General features: G+C 40.3%; 2 protein-coding genes across 16 annotated transcripts in view; one reads left to right on the top strand and one right to left on the bottom strand.

The window, feature by feature from the left end:
* Positions 1-23,270, bottom strand: part of LOC149317967 (guanine nucleotide exchange factor DBS-like) — a 292,013-nt gene that overhangs the window by 139,225 nt on the left and 129,518 nt on the right. The window lies entirely within an intron of this gene.
* On the top strand, positions 11,668-21,274 carry LOC149317968 (lactosylceramide 1,3-N-acetyl-beta-D-glucosaminyltransferase-like). 8 transcript variants are annotated; one of them, XM_089508746.1, is made up of 4 exons: positions 11,668-11,686; positions 16,932-17,074; positions 17,222-17,392; positions 17,582-21,274. In XM_089508746.1, exon 4 carries the CDS (start codon positions 17,906-17,908, stop codon positions 19,043-19,045), a length of 1,140 nt encoding a protein of 379 aa, XP_089364872.1. In that variant the 5' UTR covers positions 11,668-11,686; positions 16,932-17,074; positions 17,222-17,392; positions 17,582-17,905; the 3' UTR covers positions 19,046-21,274. The 8 variants fall into 8 exon arrangements, with proteins under 8 accessions (XP_089364872.1, XP_089364874.1, XP_089364877.1 ...); XM_089508744.1 differs by lacking the exon at positions 11,668-11,686 and adding an exon at positions 13,956-13,978; XM_089508750.1 differs by lacking the exons at positions 11,668-11,686; positions 17,222-17,392 and adding an exon at positions 13,956-13,978.

The following is a 23,270-nucleotide window of genomic DNA, read 5'->3' as shown; positions in this document are numbered from 1 at the left end:
GCAATGTGTCTCCCATGCTATATCTGTGCATTTCATTTTTCTGCCCTAAGTGCAGTACCTTACATTTCTCTATGTTGAATTTCATTTTGTTAGCTTTGGCCCAGCTTTCTAGTCTATTCAGATCATTTTGAATGTTGATCCTGTCCTCTGGAGTATTAGCTATTCCTCCTAATTTGGTGTCATCTGCAAATTTGATAAGTATGTCCCCAATTTTTTCCTCCAAGTCATTGATAAAGATGTTGAATAACACTGGGCCAGGACAGAGCCCTGTGGGACCCCACTGGTCACTTCTCTCCAGGATGAAAAGGAGGCATTGTTGAGCACCCTTTGGGTTCGGCCAGTCAACCAATTACAAATCCACGTAACAGTTGCCTTGTCTAGCCCACATTTTACAAGCTTGTTTGCAAGAATGTCATGGGGAACTTTGTCAAAGGCCTTACTGAAATCAAGATATATTATATACACAGCATTCCCTTAATCTAACAAGGTGGTAATTTTATCAAAGAATGAGATAAGATTTGTCTGGCATGACTTCTATCTCTGAAACCCGTGTTGACTTTTTGTGATTATGGCATTGCTTTCTAGATGTTCACAGACTCTCTTTTTAATGATCTGCTCCAGAATCTTTCCTGGTATTGATGTCAGACTAACTGGATGATAATTGTTTGGATCCTCTTTCTTCCCCTTTTTGAAGATAGGGACAACGTTTTCCCTCCTCCAGTCTGCTGGCATTTCTGTTCTCCAGGAGTTTTCAAAGATTATTGCCAATATCTCCGATATTAAATTTGCCAGTTCTTTTAATACCCTTGGATGTAGTACATCTGGTCCTGGAGACTTAAATTCATTTAGGTTAAACAGGTATTCCTGTACTATCTCTTTACTTATTCTGTGCTGAAATTCCCCTATTCTGTCCTCTGCTCCATTATTCTCAGGTTGAGCACCCTTTGCCTTTTCTGAGAAGACTGAGGCAAAGAAGGTGTTGAGTAATTCTGCCTTTTCTCTGTCTTCTGTTAGCATTTTGCCATCTTCTCCACGCAGTGGCCCTACCGTTTCCTCCTTCTTCTTCCTTTTGCTGCGGACATATCCATAAAAAGCCCTTTTTGTTGTTCTTAACCTCTTAAGCAAGCCTGAGTTCATTCTGTGCTTTAGCTTTTCTGACCGTATCTCTACACATGCTAGCTATTTGTCTGAATTCCTCTTTGGTGATTTCCCCAATTTTCCATTTCTTATACATGCTCCGTTTAAAAATTAGCTGAGTTGAAAGTTCCTTAGTCATCCATCCTGGTTTCTTGAGAGACCTCCCGTTTTTCTTTCTCACTGGAACTGTTTTAATTTGTGCCTTCACTATCTCCCTTTTGAGAAACTCCCATCCATCTTGAACTCCCTTCTCTTTTAGTATTCCTGACCATGGGATCACCCCCAGTATTTCTCTAAGTTTACTGAAATCAGCTTTCCTAAACTCTAGAATGCGTGTCTGACTCTGCCTGGCTTCTCCTTTCCACTGTATAACAAGCTCCAGGAGAACATGGTCACTTCCACCTAAGGATCCCACCACTTGCACCCCATTAACCAAGTCATCCTTGTTGGTTAGGATCAGATCCAAAATAGCTGACCCCCTTGTTGCCTCTTCCACCTTTTGGACCATGAAATAGTCTTCCAGGCAAGTGAGGAATTTGCTAGACCTTGTGGATTTGGCTGGGTTTGACTTCCAGCAAATATCAGGATAGTTGAAGTCGCCCATCACTACTACATATCTCTTTTCTGACTGTGTGGTCATCTGTTCTAGAAAGATATCATCCAATTCCTCAGTCTGACTTGGGGGTCTGTAGTAGACTCCCACCGTAACATCCCTGTTGTTTCCCTCCCCTTTGATTCTTATCCAGATGCTCTCCACCTGGCTTCCATGATTGATGTCCTGGATCTCTTCACTGGTGTAAATATCTCTGACATATAGTGCTATTCCTCCTCCTTTCTTGTTTGGCCTATTTCTCTTAAAGAGGTTATACCCCTCTATTTCCACATTCCAATCATGAGACTCATCCCAGCAGGTTTCAGTGATGCCTTTTATATCATATTTGCTTTGCTGTACTAGGAGTTCAAGTTCATCTTGCTTATTTCTCATGCTCTGTGCATTAGTGTAGAGGCATCGCAGACCACGGGTCCCATTTAATTGTTGCTTGTGCAAGTTTTTTTGCCTCCCACTGTTGGGTCCTTGCACTTTTTTTCTTGTTTCCTCTATGTCTATTTGACGATTTTCTCCAGCCCTTTCGCCTTTCTTAATATTGTCTCCCTTCCCCTCGGAACTCAGTTTAAAGCCCTCCTGATCAAGTTCTTGAGACTGTTGGCAAAAACATTTCTTCCAACTGGCGTGAGATGCAACCCATCCGTTGCAAGAAGTCCCTCCTCATGGAACCGCAGCCCATGATCAAAGAATCCATATCGTTCTCGGCGGCACCATCTGCGAAGCCAGTTGTTCACATCTGCTATTTTCCTCTCCCTTCCTGGACCGTGCCCTTCAACTGGCAGAAGAGAAGAGATGACAACCTGTACATCCATTCCTTTCAGCTTCCTACCAAGCGCCTCGTAAACCCTTTTGATGTTCTGCAGGCTGTGTCTTGCAGTATCATTGGTTCCCACGTGGACCAAAAGGAAGGGGTATTGGTCAGTAGCTTGACCAGTCTTGTCAGCCTCTCTTGTCACATCATGAATCTTTGCCCCTGGGAGACATAATACCTCTCGAGACATCTTGTCAGGCTTACAAATCACTGCTTCTGTACCCCTCAGCAAGGAGTCCCCCACTACGACCACACGCCTCCTCCAAGGTTTAGCAGTGGCTGTTCCCTTGGGTGGGACTCTCAGGCTTGCCTGCTCTGTCCCTGAAGCCTGTCCATGCTGCTCTTCTTCATCCTCCTTGTTAAGGGAAAGAGCTTCAAATCAATTCTCTAGCTGCAAGCTCCCCGAACAATCCCTTCTTGGCCTACTTCTCTGTGTGACATTCCTCCAGCTGTCTGCCTCGTGTGTATGTGAAGTGACCTCCTCGGCTCCAGCATCTTCCTCTGCATGGTATTCGTCCAGGATTGGTAGTTCTGTTGTGTCCAGGAAATCCTCCTGCTCCCTAATATGCTGAAGTGTAGCTACTCTGGACTCCAACTGCTGCACTTTCTCCCCCAAGAGGGCTACTAACTTGCACTTGGGGCGTGTGAAGTTCTCCAGTTCTGTAGGCAAGAAGACAAACATCCCATAAGCGTTGCAGGTGACTGCCGTGGTTCCGTTAATGTCCATGCTGAAAAGTCTTAGGAAATTACTGGAACAGGACTGTGGGCTTCCTCCTGAAAAAAAGAATCCTCCAGAAAACACCAATGTTAAGCCCCTGATGTTTCAACAATTTGTGGCAGTGAGCTCAATCAATTCTGCCTCTGCTGTAGATTTCCTTGGATGAAAAAAAAAATGAAATAAAAATAGAAATGGCGCGTGGCTCTGGGAGGAGTAATAAAGAGCTAGTCTGCTAGCTCCGCCCATAGTGACTCACAAATGTGACTCACTGAAGATGTGACTACAAGCACACTCGTCCTAGAGTTTTTTTTAAAAATTAAACAGTCACCACTTACAATGGCTGCCCAGCTACCTCTCTCCTCCTCTCTCCTTCTTTAATGCCAGGCTGGTAAATAGAAAAACACCACTGATCCAGGACTTGATATTGGATGAGCATGGCATATATTACAGAGACTGGTTGGGAGAAGCTGGCAGGAGGATAACATCTCCCAGCTTTGCCCATCTGGATTCTCCATGGAGCAACAGGTGACACAGAGAGGCCAAGTTGCAGTGTCTGTTGGGATTCCATCTCCCTCACCTGATGTCCCCTCCCTCAGTCTACTAGGTTTGAGTATGTTTATTTAAAGCTGGATGGTCAGGACAGAATAGGGAATCTGTTGGTGTACTGACCATGCCACTGCTCAACCGTCTCCCTTCCTGCACTAGCTGCTAAATTGGTCATGGCAGTGATGTTGGGAGTCAGGAATAGCACAGGACATCATGTCAACCATAGGTCTGTCACAAGCAGTATCTGGTGCCATCCATGCTGCAGGAAACACTGGACCTAGTTTTCTGTGCAGGGCAGAATATTAGTGATCTGGGTGTAGAGGAACTTTCCACAGTTCCATTGTAATGGACAGATCACTACCTGGTGAAATTTAGGCTCACTGGAATGCAAAGCCTGTGCAGGTGTGTGGGGGCAATTCAAGATGATCCACCCCAGTAGACTTATGGATCCAGATGGATTCCTAATGCTCTTTGGGAATTTCCTGTTGTCTTGGCAAGTGATCCTGTTGAAGCCTTGGCTGATCTCTGGAGGAGAGAAATGACCAGGGTGGTGGACACAATTGTTCCTAAGTGTCCCCTCCCACAGAGTAGAACCAAGCAAGCACTCTGATTCACTAGGTAGCAGACGATGATGAGAAGAGATGGCACAGAGACTATAGCAAAAATGGTGGTGGACTCAGAACCAACGTGACTGAGCACACAATAAAGTTTATTGGAAAGTTTATGCTGTGTTGGTGGTAGCAGTAAAGCAGTCTTTCTTCACAGTCACCATTGCATCTGCATTGTGTCATTCAGCAGAGCTGTTTCCAGTGGTCAGAAGCCTTTTATGCTCTGCCCTCCAAGAGCAGTATGTAAACTCAACAGCCCATCGTAAAGAATTCGCACAGCACATTGGAGATAAAATTGCTCAAATCTGCTCTGTCTTGGCTGTTGTAGTAAATATAGGTGTGTGTGTGTGGGGGGGGGGGGGGAATATAACCTTGGCCCATGCTTGTCCTATGATACCGGATGTGTTTGAGTTTGTGGACAGGATGAGACAATCTGCAGCATGAGAAAATAAATATTTCTGTATATAGAGCATGAGAATCCTAGACACGCTTCTGCACTTAATTTCTATATTGCCAGCTTCATGAGTGGTGAATACAGAGTCTTAGTTACATGCCTTCTTTTGATTTTTCTTCTACTTTGGAATTACTATGAGAACCAATTTCTGTTTCTGCTAAATGTTTTCCTTTGGTTCCTCCCATATATATATATATATATACAGACACTATTACAACATTACATCCAATACTTTCGTAATCAATTATTTACATTGTCATTTTTTTCTTGGATTAAACAGCCCCCACCCCTTTCCTATATCTTTACTTAATTATAGTTTGAAGCTTTACTTAGCAGCGTATATCTATATTTCTGTAGTCACAATTTTCTTATATTTTATATCGTGATTTGCCTTTATATACCATTCTATTTTTATAAAGAGAGTGCTTCCGTAGTTATTACATCCTTTATTTACACCTTATTTTTATCAACCTTTGTGATTTCCTTAATTAGACTTCTAATCTAATCTAATCTGGTTCCTCAATTTTGGTCAACTCTACTTATTTCTTGAAACTCTGCTTCTTCCTTGCAAGGCTGTGAGATAGACACACTATTACAGATTGAAAACCAACCAACCAACCATTTATTGTTCTGAGTTGGTGGAGGATAGGAAAGACAGATGGAGTTGGGATAAAGACTTCTTTTGGATGCCACAGCCAACAGGGGGAAATCTCTGTAGCAATTGTGTTTTGGGTAAGACACAAAGGAAGTGGACTGACTGCATCTATCTGGAGGTGGTGAGGTCTGCATAGAATTATTCTGCAACTGTCATACATATACAAAATGATACAGTTTTGTTATAAATGATGCATTTGATATTAAAATAGTAAAAGCTCTTAATTGCTATCCTCAAGGAGGAGAGGATCAAAATTTAAAATGACTTTAATAGATAGAAAGCTGAGCCAAAACTAGCAAAATGAAAATGTAAGGCACTGCACTTAGGCAGAAAAAATGAAGTGGACAGATATAGGATGGGGGACACCTGACTTAACAAGATACATGTGAAAGGGATCTAGTAGTCCCAGTAGACCACAAGTTGAACATGAGTCAACAGTGTGATGAGCAGCTAAAAAGGCCAGTGCGATTCTAGGCTGCATCAACAGAAGTTACAGTGTCTGGATGGAGACAAGTAATATTCTGCCTTGGTCAGGCCCCACCTGGAATACTGGGTTCAGTTCTGAGCACCACAATTTAAAAAGGATGTTGAGAAGCTGGAGCGTGTCCAAAGGAGGGTAGCCAAAATGGTGAAGGATCTGGAAACCATGCCTTTTGAGGAGAGACTTGGGGAGCTGGGTATGTTTAGCCTGATGAAAAGAAGGTTAAGGGGGTGATATGATAGCCCTGTTTTAAGTATTTGAAGGAGTATCCTATTGAGGATGGAGCAAGCTTGTTTTCTGCTACTCCAGAGATTAGAACATGGAACAATGGATGCAAGCTACAGAAAAAGATTCCACCCAAACATTAGGAAGAAATTCCTGACAGTACGAGTTTGGTAGAATCTCTTTCTTTGGAGGTTTTTAAGCAGAGGCTGGATGGTCATCATTTGGGGATGCTTTGATTCTGAGTTCCTGCAGCATGGGGGTTGGATTGGATGGCCCTTGTGGTCTCTTCCAACTCTATGATTCTAAGTCCAGTAATTATGGGAGCACAAGGAGGCATGAGTGGGCATGTGTCAAGAGTTTAGCCAAATAATTTGATGATCTGTTGACTCCCCCCCCCCAAAAAAAAAAAAAAATCTCTGAACTGACCAACTTCAGTTGCCATCTTATTTGAATCCACATGGCATTCACTGGAGGCTGAAGTGAACAGTCCCTGGTGGAATCCTGATTTTTGACCTGCTGCTTTCTCTGATAAGTAGTCAGGTAAACAGAAGGAAGGTTTCCAAAGTAATAGCCGTTTTATTCTTTTCAACAAAAATAATAGGAACCCGAGGAACTCTACAGGTTATAGGCAGGCTTTTGTTAGCAAGCTTGTTTATATTTGTAGTTTCAGTCTCACCACCCTTTGAAGTTCCTTGATTAATTAGAGAGATTTTGAAAAGGTCTGTATGCTGACTTTGTAGGATAACTATGAAAATTTTAGAATGAAGGGCCCAAGCTGGATATGGAATAGGTTTAAAATACTCATGGTATATTAGCATGTATGATCTTAGAAAATAAAAGCCCATCTTTAATAAATGCATACTTTTTTAAAAAAACTGTGGTGACATTATGTAATTTATGTGCTCCCTTTTTCTTCTTTGCATCAAGAAATATATTTTGAATCGTTTGTTCTTGTATGCCTTCAAGTAGTTTCTGGCGACCCGGAAACTATCACAGGGGTTTCTTGGCAAGATTTGATCAATAGGGGGGTTGCCTTTGCCTTCCTCTGAAGCGGACAGAGTGTGACTTGCCCAGAATCACACAGTGGATTTCTATGGCTGATTAGGGATTTAAAACCTGGTCTCCAGAGTCCTAGTCCAAAGCCCAAACCATTAAGCTACACTGGCTTTCTCTAACCCATTTAGTGATGGATTCGTTTTTCACATGGTAACAGCTGGCTGTCTAGAAAATAAATTTTAATAATTCTTACATATCTTTGTTGGTTATGAAAACACTCTTCTTCCATTTCTTTGTTGATTTGAAAATAGCTCAAAAGCAAAGATTGTTTACAAAACAAGTATGAGTGGAAAAAATAAATGTCTTAAGTCCTGTATTCCCAAGCAAAGCCTGCTGCAAATAAATGGCTCTCCAAATTTTTTTAATCATGTGGAGGCCTCTAAATGGGAGAAGATTGCTCTTGAGTTATCATATTTAAGGTAGGCTGCATACGCACTGCAGAAATAATCCAAGTTGACATGACTTTAACTGCCATAGCTCAGTGCTACAGAATTCTCTGTCAGAGAGCGCTGGTGTCACAATAAACTACGATTCCCAGAATTCCATAGCACTGATCCATGGCAGTTAATGTGGTACCAAACTGGATTATTTCTGCAGTGCAGATACAGCCCTAGTGAAACCTAGTGGTTTCTGTTCCCAGGTTCCTTTAGTTTAGAGGTACTTCACTTTAGTTAAATGAAACCATACTCTTTTAACTGATTGAAAAGCATGTTATCTTTACAAAAAGAGAGACTTATTTTTTAAAAAACAGTGATTGTGCATGAAGACCCACATTGAAAGGCAATATATGTCGAAATACTATATGTTAGCAACAAAACCTAAAACTTTTTTGATTGTCTTAAGAGGGCCAGAAGTATCTGTGTGGATTCTGTTGAAGACAGAATGCTCTGTTGGATAGTCTAGTTTGAACCAATAAGAGAATTAGTGTAGATATTTTACTTATTTTTAAAGGCAGGGTACAAGAATGTAAGGGAAGGAGGTCTGAGTATGCTAAAAGTGTAGCAAAACATACTGTTCTGTTTCTACCTGCACTATGTTGAGATAAAGTGAAAAAGTCAGTGGCTTTCAATTGGCATTCTACAGCAAGGACTGGACATGTTCTCTGGGTGCATTTCCTTTCCTTTAGAGCAACTGTAAATCCATCAAGCTTATCCAGTATCCCACATGAATGGCACATACCACCTGGAATATTCCTTAGACTTTTTTGTGATTTGCAAAGGTTTCTTGAGGAATGAATCTGTTGGTAAAGATTTCCTTAAAGGTAGATGTGTGTCTGTGGTTTTTGCTTTTTATCTGTTGAAATAGGATATGATGAAATTGGTAATCAAAATGGTAAGTGACATGAAAGAGTACCAGCTTAAAGCCCTTCCTAGCATGCCACCTCAAATCCTAGTTAATAACTGAGTCATGGTTTTCTGTAACATGCTTGTGGCTTTCTAGTATTTTTATTTTATCTGCTGAAGCTAAGCTTGTATCTGTTGCAGGCAGTTGCTGAGTTGCATTTGTTTAATGTGTGTTGTGTGATTTCATGTAACCAAAGTAGCAGAGCTTGACTCGTGCTTCAGAAGTGCTGATTTCAATTGTGCCAAAGTGCTTGTGCAGCTTTTCGTGTGTTTGTGTGTTGTGCACCACAAACTGCAAACATTGGCTGCACTGGTCTGTGTTATGATTAGCAACTTAGACAATCCATCAAAATTAAAACTTGGTTCTTTCCCTTCCATTAGAAGGCTAAACACCTTTTGCTAGCTTGAGTCTACTTTTTAAAAATCTGAAATAGTTCAAGATTCCAGTTTACACTAGCTCTATTCCAGATATCAGATTTAAAAAATAAAAAAATAAAAATTGGTAATTGAGATCAACCTCCATAAAGCTCTTTATTTGGGCACTCTTGAATAAATTATCATTCTCAGCCACTCCACTTGAGTTTGAAATAATGCCTGCTTACACCCTTATATGTATGGAGTTTGCAAAAATAAATGCCGCAAACATCCACTGATATAAAATGGAATACTTTTTGTTGTTGGCATGGTTGCTCTACAGCTAAAGTGGGCCATTTATGACTCTCCAGGTGTTGCAACTTCCATCAGTCTTAGACACTGTAGCCAATGGTGAGGCATGATGGGAGCTGCATTTTAGTAATAACTGGATAGCCACAGGCCACCAGTTACCAAACCCTGCTATATGGGTGCCATTTGGTTCCTATGTCCCACAGAGAGCTGCATGGGGAAGTTTGTTTGTGCTGAATTTGATGGCCTCCTGCTCTTGTAGTTAGAAAATGCCATTTTTACCAACTCAAGGGAGACATCTCTGAGATGTGCCCCGAAGTTTTGTTTCTCCATAAGGAGAAAGCAATGAATGAATACACCCTCCTGTTAAAAGAAAGAAAGAAAAACCAACATAAAAAGATATACCCCTGAAATGTTTTAAAGTTCATTTCTGGCAGCACATCACATTTCAAAACACTGTTCCTTGTTTGCAAAAAATATCAGTCACATTTAGTACAACTGCACTAGGGACAATGCAAATAAATTTACTGTCAGGGATGATGGGAGTTGTAGCTCTTCACCTCAGGCTCGAACTCACCACCTTGTTACGCACCGGCGCTGACCAGTTTTGGCCAGTGGTTAAAGCTTTGCTCTAAAGCAGCAGAGTTACAGAGAATAGGCTGAAGATCCTGACAAACTCTCCAAGCCTTCTCACTCTTGCTTCCACAGAAGTCTTCCCACTTCTTCAGGATCCAGCTGGCTCTTGTATCTTCACTCAAGACACCAGACAACTCAGTAGTCTTATATAAAAGATCTACTTTATTCTACTATATACAGCTCCAAAACTATCCAACACAACTCCTATACTCCTCCACTACTACTACCCACAAAATACATTGGGATTCATAGCCATTATTATAGTCCTTGCAAAATACCACCCACTGTTGTCTGTTTCCACCCAGTGGGCGTGTACATCCACTCTCATTGGCTCTCTTGGTTCAACCCACAATTAATGATTTCATCATTTCACCTTGTCCACTTAACAATTCTCAGGTGTGTTCAATTATCCACTTTGCATTTCTGTCCTTGGCATTTAGGACTTGTTAATTCCATTACCTTTTACACCTGTGTGGCTCCTAATTGCTTCTGCTGAGTCACCCTGACTCTCACATACATGTTTTATTTCATTCACTGTATATCCCATGTTGCTTTTTCCTTAACATTTACAATACTTGCAAAAGTACATTTCCTCCCCTTAGCAGTCTGCTTTGTTATGTTAGCTTTTGAGTAGTTGTTTTACCAGTCCAGACCTTTACAGAATAGTTGCACAACAATCAGGAATTTCTCTTGTCAAGTTTGGCCAGTCTTCTTTCCCCATTTAGTGGAAGGAAACATAAGACTTCAGTGTAAAGTCTGAAGGTTTGGGGAATACATCCAGCAGGGGAAAGGAGCAAGGGTTGCAGTTGAGCAATGTTTCAGCTCTTCCACCGATCTCTCTATATGTGCCTTCAAGTTACCCATTGACTTATAGCAACCCCATGAATTTCATAGGGTCTTCTTAGGCAAGGAAGACTCAAGAGGCGGTTTTGCCAGTTCCTTCCTCCCACCATATAGCCTACAGCATTCGGTATTTGTTGGTGCTCTCCCATCTAAGTACAGTACTAACCAGGGCTTGACCCTGGTTAGTTTTCAAGATCATACAGGAGCTGGTGCCTAGTCTGTTCAAACCAAAAACCCAACTACACCCATTTTCCTGCTTCCAACAGTATTAATAAGGGTACCTTGAGATACAATAGTCACCTTTCTACCCATTACTGCCATTCTAGGTATAGAGGAGCTGATGCAAAATGTTATTCAAGTTATGTGTCGCTGTAATGAATATTATGGGTGTTCCCTGTTCCTTTACTTCCACCCTTTAAAATTAAAAATCTAATCCTCTGATTTGAGTGTTGAGTACCTCCCCATTACACACACACACACACACACACACACACACACACTCCCTAATAGAGAAGTGCAAATAATAATAATAATAATAATAATAATAATAATAATAATAATATTTTTATTTATATCCCGCCTCCAAAGAATAGCTCTTTGAATGATGGCAATATTTTGAAATGTTTGGTAGGATTTAATCATGCAGTATGTGTCTATGTGCCTTCAAGTCACTTGTCAACAGTATGGCGACCCCATGAATTTCATAGGGTTTTCTTAGGCAAGGACTGACTACTCAGAGGTAGTTTTGGCAGTTCCTTCATCTGAAATATAACCTACAGATATTCATTCATTGGCGGTTTCCCATCCAAGTACTAACCAGGAGCTGCTCCTTTTTGGTCTTCCATTTTTGATTTCACTGACCAGATTTAGTTATGCCCCAAGTGATGTATATGCTTTCTCTCTGTGTGTGTGACCATGTTTATTTTGTTTGTTTATTTTGAAGGGGGAACTTTGTTTTTTGTTTTGTTTATGATCTTGAAAAATGCTCTGCTTTGGTCAAAGCTCTGCTTTGGTCAAAGTATCTTCAAAGAGCTTGCATGTCTGATCACGTTTCCCAATCCGTTGGTTGTCGAGGTCTTTGGGACTAACACAAACCCAAAAAGCAGCTTAAAATGGAGTGCAGAGAACAAGATATATGTCATAAAGATCAAGGTTTCTGGGGGGAAGAATTGCTCAATAATTTTGGGCGTGAGATCTGATAGCATGGTCAGCACGAAACCACAAGAAAGATAACACAATGAGATTACATACGCACAAAAACACTAGCTAGTTATATAGGCCAGGGTTTTGTGTGTCTTTTGAAGGATGGGTGAAGGAAATGCTGTCTTGCTTGTAATTAAAATCAAGTGGTTTGGTGGCTTCAAATGTTCTGTTTTCATAACAAATAGTGTGTTTGAAGAGAAGGGTGTAAATGATGTGATTTCAAATGCCTCTTCTGTGCTTCTCCCATGACTGTGGTCCCAAACACACTGCAGAAAACATCCAGTTTGAGACCCTTTTAACTGCCCTGGCTCAAAACTAGGGAATCCTGGGAAATGGTAATTTATTGCGGTACCAGAGCTCTCTGACAGAGAAGGCTAAATGTCTCACAAAACTACAGTTCCCAGAATTCCCTAGCACTGAGCCAGGGCAGTTAAAATGGTCCCAAACTGGATTATTTCTGCAGTGTGTTTCAGACCATAGTCAGTAGGGGGCTTAGTGACCATTGTGTGGTAGCCATGTCAAGTGTTAACTTAAAAGGTTCATCCCAATTTTATAGTGTTGCATCTAAACTACAGAAGGTTTCTTGCCCTCAGTTAAGTTGCCTGAGGTAAAAAGGCAAGTCCTTTGTGCTTCTTGCCTCACACAGACTTTTCAGTTACAAAGACTGTCTTCACACCTCTCTTCTCCCCCACTCAGTACCATAATGCTGAAGGAAGATTTTATTCTCACTTGTGGCTCCTGTGTAAGGATTTCAGTCAAGCACTTATTCATACTGAACTTATTTCCCAAAGACATAGCTCCTCTCTTAGGCTGTCTTCACATGAATTTCTATTTACACACTCCAGTATTAATGGCCTTCACACAGGACAGAACCTGATCCTACTAATGCATCCGCACTGCAGAAATAATCCTGTTTGATGCTACTTTTAACTGCCACAGATCAGTGCTGGGTAATTCTGGGAATTGTACTTTGTTGTGGCACAATTCGCAATTGTGAAGAAAATACGGTTCTGGAAATTGTAGTTTATTGTGGCACCAGAGCTCATTGTGGCACACTTCATAAGTGTGAAGAAAAAACAATTCTGGGAGTTGTAGTTTATTGTGGCACCAGAACTCAAAAGTTGTGGCACGCTTCGTAAGTGTGAAGAAAATACAGTTCTGGGAATTGCAGTTTTGTTGTGATGCCACAACAAATGACACTTCCCAGACTCCCATAGTATTGAGCAATGATAATTAAAAGTGGTGTCAAACCGGATTATTTCTACAAAGAGAACCTTGAAATTTTGTGAAAACTATCGCCTGTGAGAGCAAATGGCTACCCTCATATTGAAAAGCAATAATTAGAAGCCAAACTTCCTTAAATGTGGGAGTATTTATTCAGTAGTGCTGATACCCCCAAAGGGAGGAGGCAGTTGGCCTCTCATGTGAAGCGTAGGATTGGAGTGCTTCAAACTGAAAATATAGCGCATATTCTGCAGATGGACGTGGCAATTTGTGTACAGTGCGTTTCTGTTAATTTATGATCACTATTGTGTGCTTACACACACATTCAGTTAGTGTTAAAAGCTTCCTTCTGAGGCAAAAGTGTGTACAGAACATGGTTGTAATTAAAGGAACAATGGGGCAAATATAACTAGGCCCGTTCTCAAAAACAAGGCCTTTAAAATATCTTCTGACTAGGAATTTAAGTACTTCTGCTACTTTAAGAATGGAGCTGTGGAAAAATATGTGTTTGTCCCTTAAATTTAATATAACTAAGGTTGGATGCGGCATCTCCAAATGTTGGACCACAACTCCCATAATGATTGTGAGGGATAATGGAAATTGCAGTCCTATAACATCTGAAGTACCAAGTTGCCCAGTCCTCAACATGGAGACAATGTTGGAGACAATGAGAGAAACACACAGAATATGGATTCATTTGCAACCATATAAGCCGAGATGTTAGGGAACATGTGCGCTCCTGGTTGTTAGAATCTTGAAAAAGCCACAGTAAGTTTCACCAGACAAGAGTCCAACAAACTGTCCACATCCTGCTCTCAGGCCAGCGAGATCTCAAGGGAGTTGAGGGTTAGACACTTCTTCCAGGAGCATGTTTGTAAGCCTGGAGAGTATTTATGGGTTTTGTTTTTGTAAGCCTGAAGTGAATTTTGGTTGTTGTGTTGTTGTTTTTTAAGTTTTGCTCTAGAAAGAGTCCTAGGTGGTGGTGGAGTGTTTCTCCTAGGCCAGGGGTAGGCAACCTGCGGCCCGCGGGCCGGATGCGGCCCAGCAAGGCCTTGGGACCGGCCCCAGCCCGGTCCTGCCACCGATTGCCACCGGGGGCTTTGGGGGGCAATTGTCTATAGAAGCCTCAGAAACATGCATTTATATTAACATTTTTTAAAAAATCAGCAGATTTTTCTGCATGTCCTCCATTTTTTTTTAAAAAAAAGTGTCTTCCATTTGAAAATTTTGTCCTACATTTGTCCTGGTTTATTTATATATTTAATTTTTTTAAAAAAATTATTTAATTATTTATTTTTTGGCTTCGGCCCCCCAGTTGTCTGAGGGACAGCAACCCGGCCCCCGGCTCAAAAAGGTTGCCTACCCCTGTCCTAGGCTGTAAGTAAAGCAAAAATCCCTCTCTCTGGGAAATCCTGACTCAGCAAAGTTGCTAAAGGAAAAGCTCCAACTTGATTGATTTCCAGCAGCAGTAAGCTATCTGTCCCACTCCATTCTAGCTACTCAACTAGCACTTGTCCACATACTATAACATCAATTTATCTGGGGCTCCTTCTCCTCCTAAGACAAACAGACACACACTCAACCAAAAAAATCGTTCTTTGTGTCAAAACACTTATCCCACTGAAGAAGTGCACACCATAAAATACTTGGTCCACAAAGTCCTCTCCACAAAGGATAATTTGGCTTAATCGCCCCCAAATTTAAGATAAAAATGAGGAGGAAAGAGCACATTGGGAATCAGATGGTCTCATCTCCAGCTGGAATAAAGAAACTAGGAGAACATTATGAGTAAGCATTCCCTTAGTTTCACTGTCAGTCACAGAGGCAATACATGAGTTGGAGAGAGCGGCCTTCTTCTCTGCCTGTGTGACTGACAGTGAAACTAAGGGAATGCTTACTCATAATGTTCTCCTAGTTTCTTTATTAGTCATTAAAGTAGCACTGTAGGAAGAAGGCAGAAAGGAAGCAATGCTGCATTTCAACAGGTGTGATAATGAAGAGTGTGCAGTAGGTGGGCAGTGCTCCCCTCATCCTATGAGAACAAAGAGACTGGAGATATAGAAAGACCTGAAGTAGGGCAGTGGTTAAAGACCTGCCAAGTCACAGGGCTGACCATGCCATTACACAGATTGAATTGACTGCCTCACGTAGCAGATACCATCCAGGGGTAGCCGTGTTGGCCATATAGCAAATCCAATCAAAAATCTACCAAGCAATGATACCTTTATTGGCCAACCAAAATGCACAAGACATCTCTTGCAAGCTTTCGAAGCTCCACTGGCTTCTTTATCAGGCAATGTGTTAAAAACCATGAAGGGGGGGAAATTGAAGATGTTAGTCATAGGCCTGCAAAAAATTGCAAAAGAAATATCTTTTTTTTAGTGTGTTGCAGATGGATGTTAAATTTCTTGGATTTTGAGAATCTCCCAGCAGCCACATCACCGGAAAATAGAGGTGCAAGCCTGCAAGTAATAACTCCATATCATCTGAACTGAGAACAGAAGCAGCAAAATGCAGGCCTATGACTAATAGCTTGAATTTTTTTAACCTCCCCACCCCCCACATGCTTTTTAACCCCTTGCCTAATGAAGAAGCCAGTGAAGTTTCGAAAGCTTTCAACATGTATATTGTGCATTTTGGTTTGCCAATACAGGTATCACTGTTTGATGGATTTTTGATTGGATTCAGATGGCAGAGGTTTGGGATGGTGGTGACAGCAGAAATCATTCCTAACCTTCTGTGATGGCAATGTTTGCTTTTTGCTAACTGGATATTTTGCCTAGTTGCCTTCTTCCAATGTTCACTGTTGAGAGAGGTCTCTGAGCAAATAAGACAGCCACGCTCCAGCATTTGTATGAGTTTGGACAGCAATGACGGGTTGAGGAGGATAGACCTGTATGCTCCCCCCCTCCCCTGCCTATATTAGGCTGCTGCCTCCTGCTGTCCCATCACTATACCTGGAGATTTCAGTTGTCCATTGATGCAGCTTTAAGTAGAAATGGGGTGTGCTTTGATATTTTTCTGACTTGCAACTTAAGTGGCAAAAGAATCTAGGTATTTACAAAGTAGCAGGATTTCATGTGGTAGGCAGAAATATGTATACGGTACTTCATTGTCTCTTACACACATAGCCCATTGCTTTCCCCTGGTATTTAGCCAACACCTGTCTGTCTGCAACATTGCTCTGGGTAATGCAGCTGAAAGGTTGCAGAGGAAAAGCAATTATTGGTGGAAACATTCAACCAAATGCACACATGCATGCATATACTTGCATAGTATTGGATTTGCATAGCCATTTCAGTGCTGTTTGCAGATTACGGTTTTCAAGATCAGTGTAATTCTGACCTGAACTGTGAATTCCATAAGTGCTATCCTAACTTCAGTTCTCCAGTCCACAACATTGGGATAATACTGACTTGCTTTACAGAACTGCTGGAAGCTTTTGTGAGAAAATTGTCTGAATAGTCTAAACACTCTGTAATGTAATGATTACTGGTTATATTGATTATTACTTATTATGGGATAGTCCTATGAAAGGCAGGATGGCTAAAAAAGTAGTTTTAGTATCAGAGGCATTATACTGTTGAATACTAATTACCAAAGAATATGAGAAGAGCATGTAGGCTTCCCACAGCAGCTGGTTTGATGCTGTGGAAACAAAATGCTGGCCTAGATAGGATTTTGATCTAATCTAGCAGGACTTTTCTTGTATTTTTAACAGGTTATTGCAGCAAATTGATGTCAGTAAAAGCCTTTCCTGAGTGCTAGTCCTGCATGGAAAATTAATCTTGTTATTTGCACAACCAATATAGTCATTATTGAAAACATTGCTGGGATGGCATAGGATCCAACCATGGAGAAGTAGTAAGATATGGCTTCTATTTCATACAAACTAGATTTAAGATTAGTCTTTTAAAAATATGAAGTAATTATATATCTCTTCTCCTTTATAAATATCATTCATATAACATAGGAATTCTTGCTTCCCTACTCATACTCCTTACTGGATAGGCAAATAGGGCAAGCGGAGAGTCCACACAGAGAGAACATTACAGTTCCCTTCATAATGCTACTCACTGTCCAGTAAGACAACATGAAAAAGTTTATGCATGGAACTCTTGGCCACTGTCTGTAAAGAATAACTGGAAATGGATGCTGTTCGTAAAAATAAACTGGAAATGGGTGAGAATGATGAGACTGGGAGATAGTGCAGAGATTTTTTTCAACCATTACTGGTCTCCTGGATTGCTACTGGGGAGGGGGGGGGGGGAAGAATCAGCCCTTTTGATCAAAACAGTTGCCAAACCATTTTAGAACCTATAATAAAGAGCGAATAAAATGCTAACATGTTTCCTTAACTGTATTTTGTAGATCACTGTCTTCTGTCTGTCTTCTGAAGCTATAACAAACTCTGGCTTGAGGAGGTATTTAGATCTGTTGAAGATGCACCAGAGGAAGGAGCAGATGATATGTCAAGAATTTGCTACACACCATCTGCATTAGCAAAACAGCTTGGGAAGCAATATGACTTGTAAAGGTCTGTGTATGAGTGTTAAATTAAAGCTACTGTCCAAAAGTAGGATGCCTCTACAATGAACACTTTCCCTGAAGGAGCAATTGTAAACTCTCTCACAAGAACTCCGTTGAAAAAATACAAACGCTTAACTGGAACCAGACGAAAGAGAGTGCATCAGAATGTATGTTAATCCGAGAAGAGTTAGAAAATGCCAATTTCTGCAACTATTTGCCACTTGCTTTCTACTTTGTCTTATGATTTTTTGGGGACCACTTGATGACAGTAGTATTGTAAGCCACATGAAATCTTATTCCTATAGATACTTCATAAATAGCTACAGTTTTGTGAATGAAAGCCTATCTGTTTGCAGGGATAACCTGGACAGAATAGCAGGCTATCAGTACTTGATCAACCACAAAGAGAAATGTCAACAGCAGGATGTTCTCCTTTTGCTGTTTGTGAAGACTGCACCTGAAAATTACCACCGGAGAGATGCAATTCGACAGACATGGGGCAATGAACAGTATGTCCATTACTATCTTAAAACCAGCATAAAGACCCTCTTTGTATTAGGGCAGCCAAGCAACCTCACCCTGAGAGACCAAATTCAAAGAAGGCTCCAGACAGAAGACAAAATGTATGGTGATCTCATTCAGCAAGACTTCTTGGATACTTTTTACAATCTTACTCATAAATTACTCTTGCAGTTCAGTTGGGTAAATAAGTTTTGCCCTCATGCCAAGTTTGTTATGTCAGCAGATGATGATATTTTTATCCACATGCCAAACCTTGTTGCTTACCTCCAAAATTTAGCACAAATGGGTGTTCAGAATCTTTGGATTGGGCGTGTCCATCGTGGATCACCTCCCGTAAGAGACAAGAAGAGCAAATATTATGTCCCATATGACATGTATCCATGGCTTGCTTATCCTGATTATACAGCTGGAGCTGCATATGTAATATCGAGTGATGTAGCAGCTAAAGTATATGCAGCCTCTCTGACTCTTAACTCAAGCTTATATATAGATGATGTTTTTATGGGACTCTGTGCCAACAAAATGGGAATTGTACCACAGTACCATCTATTTTTTTCTGGGGAAGGTAAAGCTCCCTATCACCCTTGTATTTACAACAGAATGATGACCTCTCATGGACATGTAGAAGACCTTCACTATCTTTGGAAGCAGGCTACAGATCCAAAAGTGAAAAATATTTCATCTGGTATTTGGGGAACAATATACTGCAGAATAGTTAACATTATGCTTCTTTGCAGATTATACTATCAGGATACCTATCCCTGTTTAGCTGCATTGACCTAATACTTGAAGATTAAAAAAAAAAGACTTACTGAGCCAAAACAAATAAATCCCAGCTGTTTCCACAAAGACACATATAGAAGTAAGCATGAAATGTTATATAAAAACTTAAAATGTGAAAGATTATGTACCACATGATTTTCACCAGAGTTTCCTGACAGCTGTAATGAACACTCAATTTCCATTTATTATAGTATGCACTGATTTTAAGAATTGGCTAGATAGATAAAATGTTTACAGTTCTAAATGTGAACTATGTAACTATAAAATTAAATTGAATTTTGGAAAACAGATTAATTGATGAGTATGTAGATGGATACAGTAGGCAGGTCAAATAAATTCTTCCACGTATGGATTAAGCAGCATTTTCCCCTCCTCTCCCTACCAATGCCATTCCCAAGCACAAAAACATTTTGATCCAATGTCTTACTGCATGGTTATACTTTTTACCACTGTGTTATACTGATCACTCAAAAACAGCTTGAGAAACCCTGGTGCTAGTGTTGGCTTTAAGCACTTGTTTGGATTAATCCTTAATACAAATGGTTCACTCAATAGATAATGACTTTGTGGGCAGAATATATTTCTTATCTTGCAGTGTGTTGTAAAATTCAAGTTACCAAGTTGGGTACAGATTCACTGCCACTGGTGGGACAAGGCATTCTTTGATTTTCCTTAGACAATAGCCCACTGGTGTTTATACTATGGTAAATTTAAAAATCATCAAATCTGGTGTGTGGGTTTCGAAAATAGGCCCAAATGCTTCAGTTTATGTTTGAATAGAGAGCACAATTGATTATACACAGCTCCCCTCTCCAAGATGGCTTTCACTGCAAATATATTTACCTCCCCATCCATTCATGTTAAACTTGAGAAGCAGGAGACATTTTTAAATAGAACTCATACTGAATAAAAATTTCAGAGGATCATAATTGGTTTATGTACCTTGTTCAAATATAACAATGCACAGAACTCCCAATTTAGAAAGTTATAATCTGAAAACTAGAATTACACAGCCCAAAAGAATGTTCTTTTAAAGTTCAGAAACATCTGAAAGGTACATCTGTGCCAATTCCATATATGCAAATAAAAACATTCTTCCCTCAAGCAAAGTTTGAATTATAACTTACAGTCTTGCAAAAGAAAAGACCTCTACCTCTATTCATCTTAACAATGTGTATTAAACAGCTATATTTTCCTCTTCTCCCTCTTAAAGTGGAATGGAGTAATGTGTGTGGGCTGGGTCATACCATGTTTTGTAATACGTATTACTGTATAAGCATACCTTTTTGCCATAATTTGGCCGATAGGGGAGAGGACTGCTGGATTACCTTTTTAAACTGGAGTAATACAGAATGTAGGATAAGCTATACTTAGATTTTACTGGTGGTAGGATTTCCCTGTTTTTCTAACCCAGGTAGGGGCAATGTCTGCCACTCCAAAAGTTGTTGGGATTACAATGCCCAGCAGCTCTAACCAGAATAGCCAGTGATCAAGAAGGCTGGGATGTGATGTCCCAACAAAATCTCAGATCCCCTGATTCCCAACCCTGCTGTGTAACCATTTTCAAAGTAATATCACAATGCTGTAGGAACTCCAATAGCCAGTGAATTCGGATCTTGACAGTCTTGGATGATGCAAACAGGTAAATCATTTGTGTGCATCGGTCAGATGAATTCCTTAAGCATTTTGCAAAATGTCAGGAATAAGCTGTACCTATAACTTGTGTTGACCTCTTGAAATTGGCTGTATGTGTTTGTGTTTTACAGCAGGTCTGTTGTGTTTTAAAAAAGTATTTATTAGCTAGTTTTAAAGGGACAGTTACATAGATGTCTACTACTTTAGAACAAGGGGACAATTTAAAGAAATTGTGAAGGCACTTCTTTTCCAAAAAAAGGAGAGCTAGATAATTTCTTAGTCTTTGGGGCACAGAACACTGTCTTGTCTTTTTTAAAACTGGAAATTGCTTGGATTGCCAGTGTTCCAGATGCAGGGCTGTTAAACCATTTCTTCTTACTAGTAAAAGTGCATCAGCCTGAATGGTCACTTCAGGTACCAGTTTTGACACTGTTATACAAAAGTGTTTATTTCTTACATTAGTTTTTACCTGTTTGGTTTGCAGCTATTTGATATGATTTTTTTTTTACAAAAGAGTAACAATTATTTATTCTCAACTCTTGTGCTGTTACCACATGTTTTGTACAAGACCTGTTTTCAATAAACAATTTTGTGTATTTTGTAAATGGGTTGTGCACTGATTTTCACATCATTTGATATCTTTAAAAAATTCTCCACAGATTCAATAAAATCATTTAAAAAATTCTCCACAGAATACTTATTTCTTTAAGGTATATTAACAATACCATCAAATACAATTGCTTTTTCTGTCATGATTGAAGACAGCTTTCATTTAAAAACAAAATGATCTCAAGCTTACAAGTCTTAAAAGCTCTCTTCTGCATTTACTCGACAAGCTCTTGAATTACTTGACAATAATAACAATAACAAGGGGAGCAGTATTTTCTCTATGACAGGGAAAAGGTGAGGAAGGATAATGCAATTCCCTTTAAAGCCATGTTGTAAATGTAGTGACAATGATGGAAGGAGAAAAAATTGTAACATGAGAAAATTTACTTTTCTGAGAGCAAAGTATTGTTTTGGTTATCCGTTGGCAGGTGGACAGAAGCAGGACTATCTATTCCAAGACTAGACCTTAGTGGATTGATGTAAAAGACAATGAAAAATGAGTGAGGGCCTGTATGTGTTCCATATCTGCTTATTTTCTAGTAAGGGGTGCATGGCCCTCCAGATGTTGAACTGTAGCTTCCAGAATCCATCACCATTGGCCAAGCTGGTTAGGGCTGCTGGGATTTGCAACACAAAAATGTGGAGGGCTGCATATTTCCCACTCCTGTTTTAGTCCCAATTACATATTGTCACCTTGGTCATCTTTTTGCTAAAAGTGGAGTTATGGGGAGTATTCATGAACACAACACTGAGCTTGGAAGCCCAGGTTTCACCATTAAAACTAGTGCAGAAGCTGGGTGAAAAAATAATGTGCTTCTATCTGCCAATGTTTTGTTAACCATAACTGTATTTGGGCATTCCCATAGGTTAAATAAACACCTCTACATGTATAAACAGCTAGACAAAGCAAACAGCAAAACTATTTTTTAAAAAAATGGCACTGAACTTCCTATAGAATTAAACCCAATTATAATGGATCTGTTATTTTCTGTGGGCAGCCCTTGCTTCCACCACATGATGCCAAAGTGTTTAAACCTAGAAAATTTAAGTCTGTGGCACGCCACCATTTTGGCCTGCCACATTATTTCAGCTGTCCCCACTGCAGAAATAATCCAGTTTAACATCACTTTAACCACCATGGCTCAATGCTATGGAATTCTCAAAGAGAAGAAGATGAAATGCCTTACAAAGCTACCAACTCCCAGAATTCCACTGCATGGAGCCATGGTCATTAAAGCAGTGTCAAACTGGATTATTTCTGCAGTGTGGATACAGCCATTGTTGCTTGAATGTCCGTGCTTTAGGGTTGTCAACTGCAGACCCATGTCCAGTAAAGAAAATAAGCTGTTAGCACTGTACTCAAGATCAACCAATTTAAATTGGAACCTGAGGCAAGTAATCCCACAAGCATTCTTCTTCCCTAATAGTAAAACACACTGGTAAGTGGATTTTGTTTGGGTACCTTTCCATAAGACATATATATGAATACTTGTATGGTGGCCCCTCACTCCATGTTATAATTATCAGTAGAACCTACCTTGAACATTGCCTTTAGCTGATTCCAGATACATTCCCCAGACCCTGCCTCCCCATATGAGCCTGCTCAGGCCCTGAGATCTTCAGGGGAGTATCTTTTTCCAGTTCTTCAGAGGCCTGGCTGACCCTAAAATCTGGAACTTCGGTCCAAATCACACTGCAGAAATAATCCAATTTGAGACTGCTCTAACTGCCCTTGCTCAGTGCTAGGGAATCCTGGGAATTGTAGTTTATTGTGGCACCAGAGCTCTCTGATACAGAAGGCTAAATGTCTCACAAAACTACAGTCCCTAGAATTCCTTAGCATTGAGCCAGCGCAGTTAAAACAGTCCCAAACTGGAATATTTCTGCAGTGTGTTTTGGACCTACCTTCCCAAGATGCCGGAATGTCCTCCTTTTCATATCTTTTCATTGACAGATAAATACTGTTATATTCCAAAAGGCT

This window comes from Sceloporus occidentalis, unplaced genomic scaffold, assembly GCF_023333645.1.
Source record: "Sceloporus occidentalis isolate IW3139 unplaced genomic scaffold, rSceOcc1.0.p SCAF_2, whole genome shotgun sequence".
NCBI lineage: Eukaryota > Metazoa > Chordata > Lepidosauria > Squamata > Phrynosomatidae > Sceloporus > Sceloporus occidentalis.
Note: the sequence above shows the minus strand (reverse complement) of the source record. Positions and strands in the feature narration are given on the sequence as shown.

What these genes read in the sequence shown, in the direction of transcription:
- LOC149317968 (XM_089508746.1), top strand. Translation starts at nt 17,906, where the DNA reads ATGTATGTTAATCCGAGAAGAGTTAGAAAATGCCAATTTCTGCAACTA.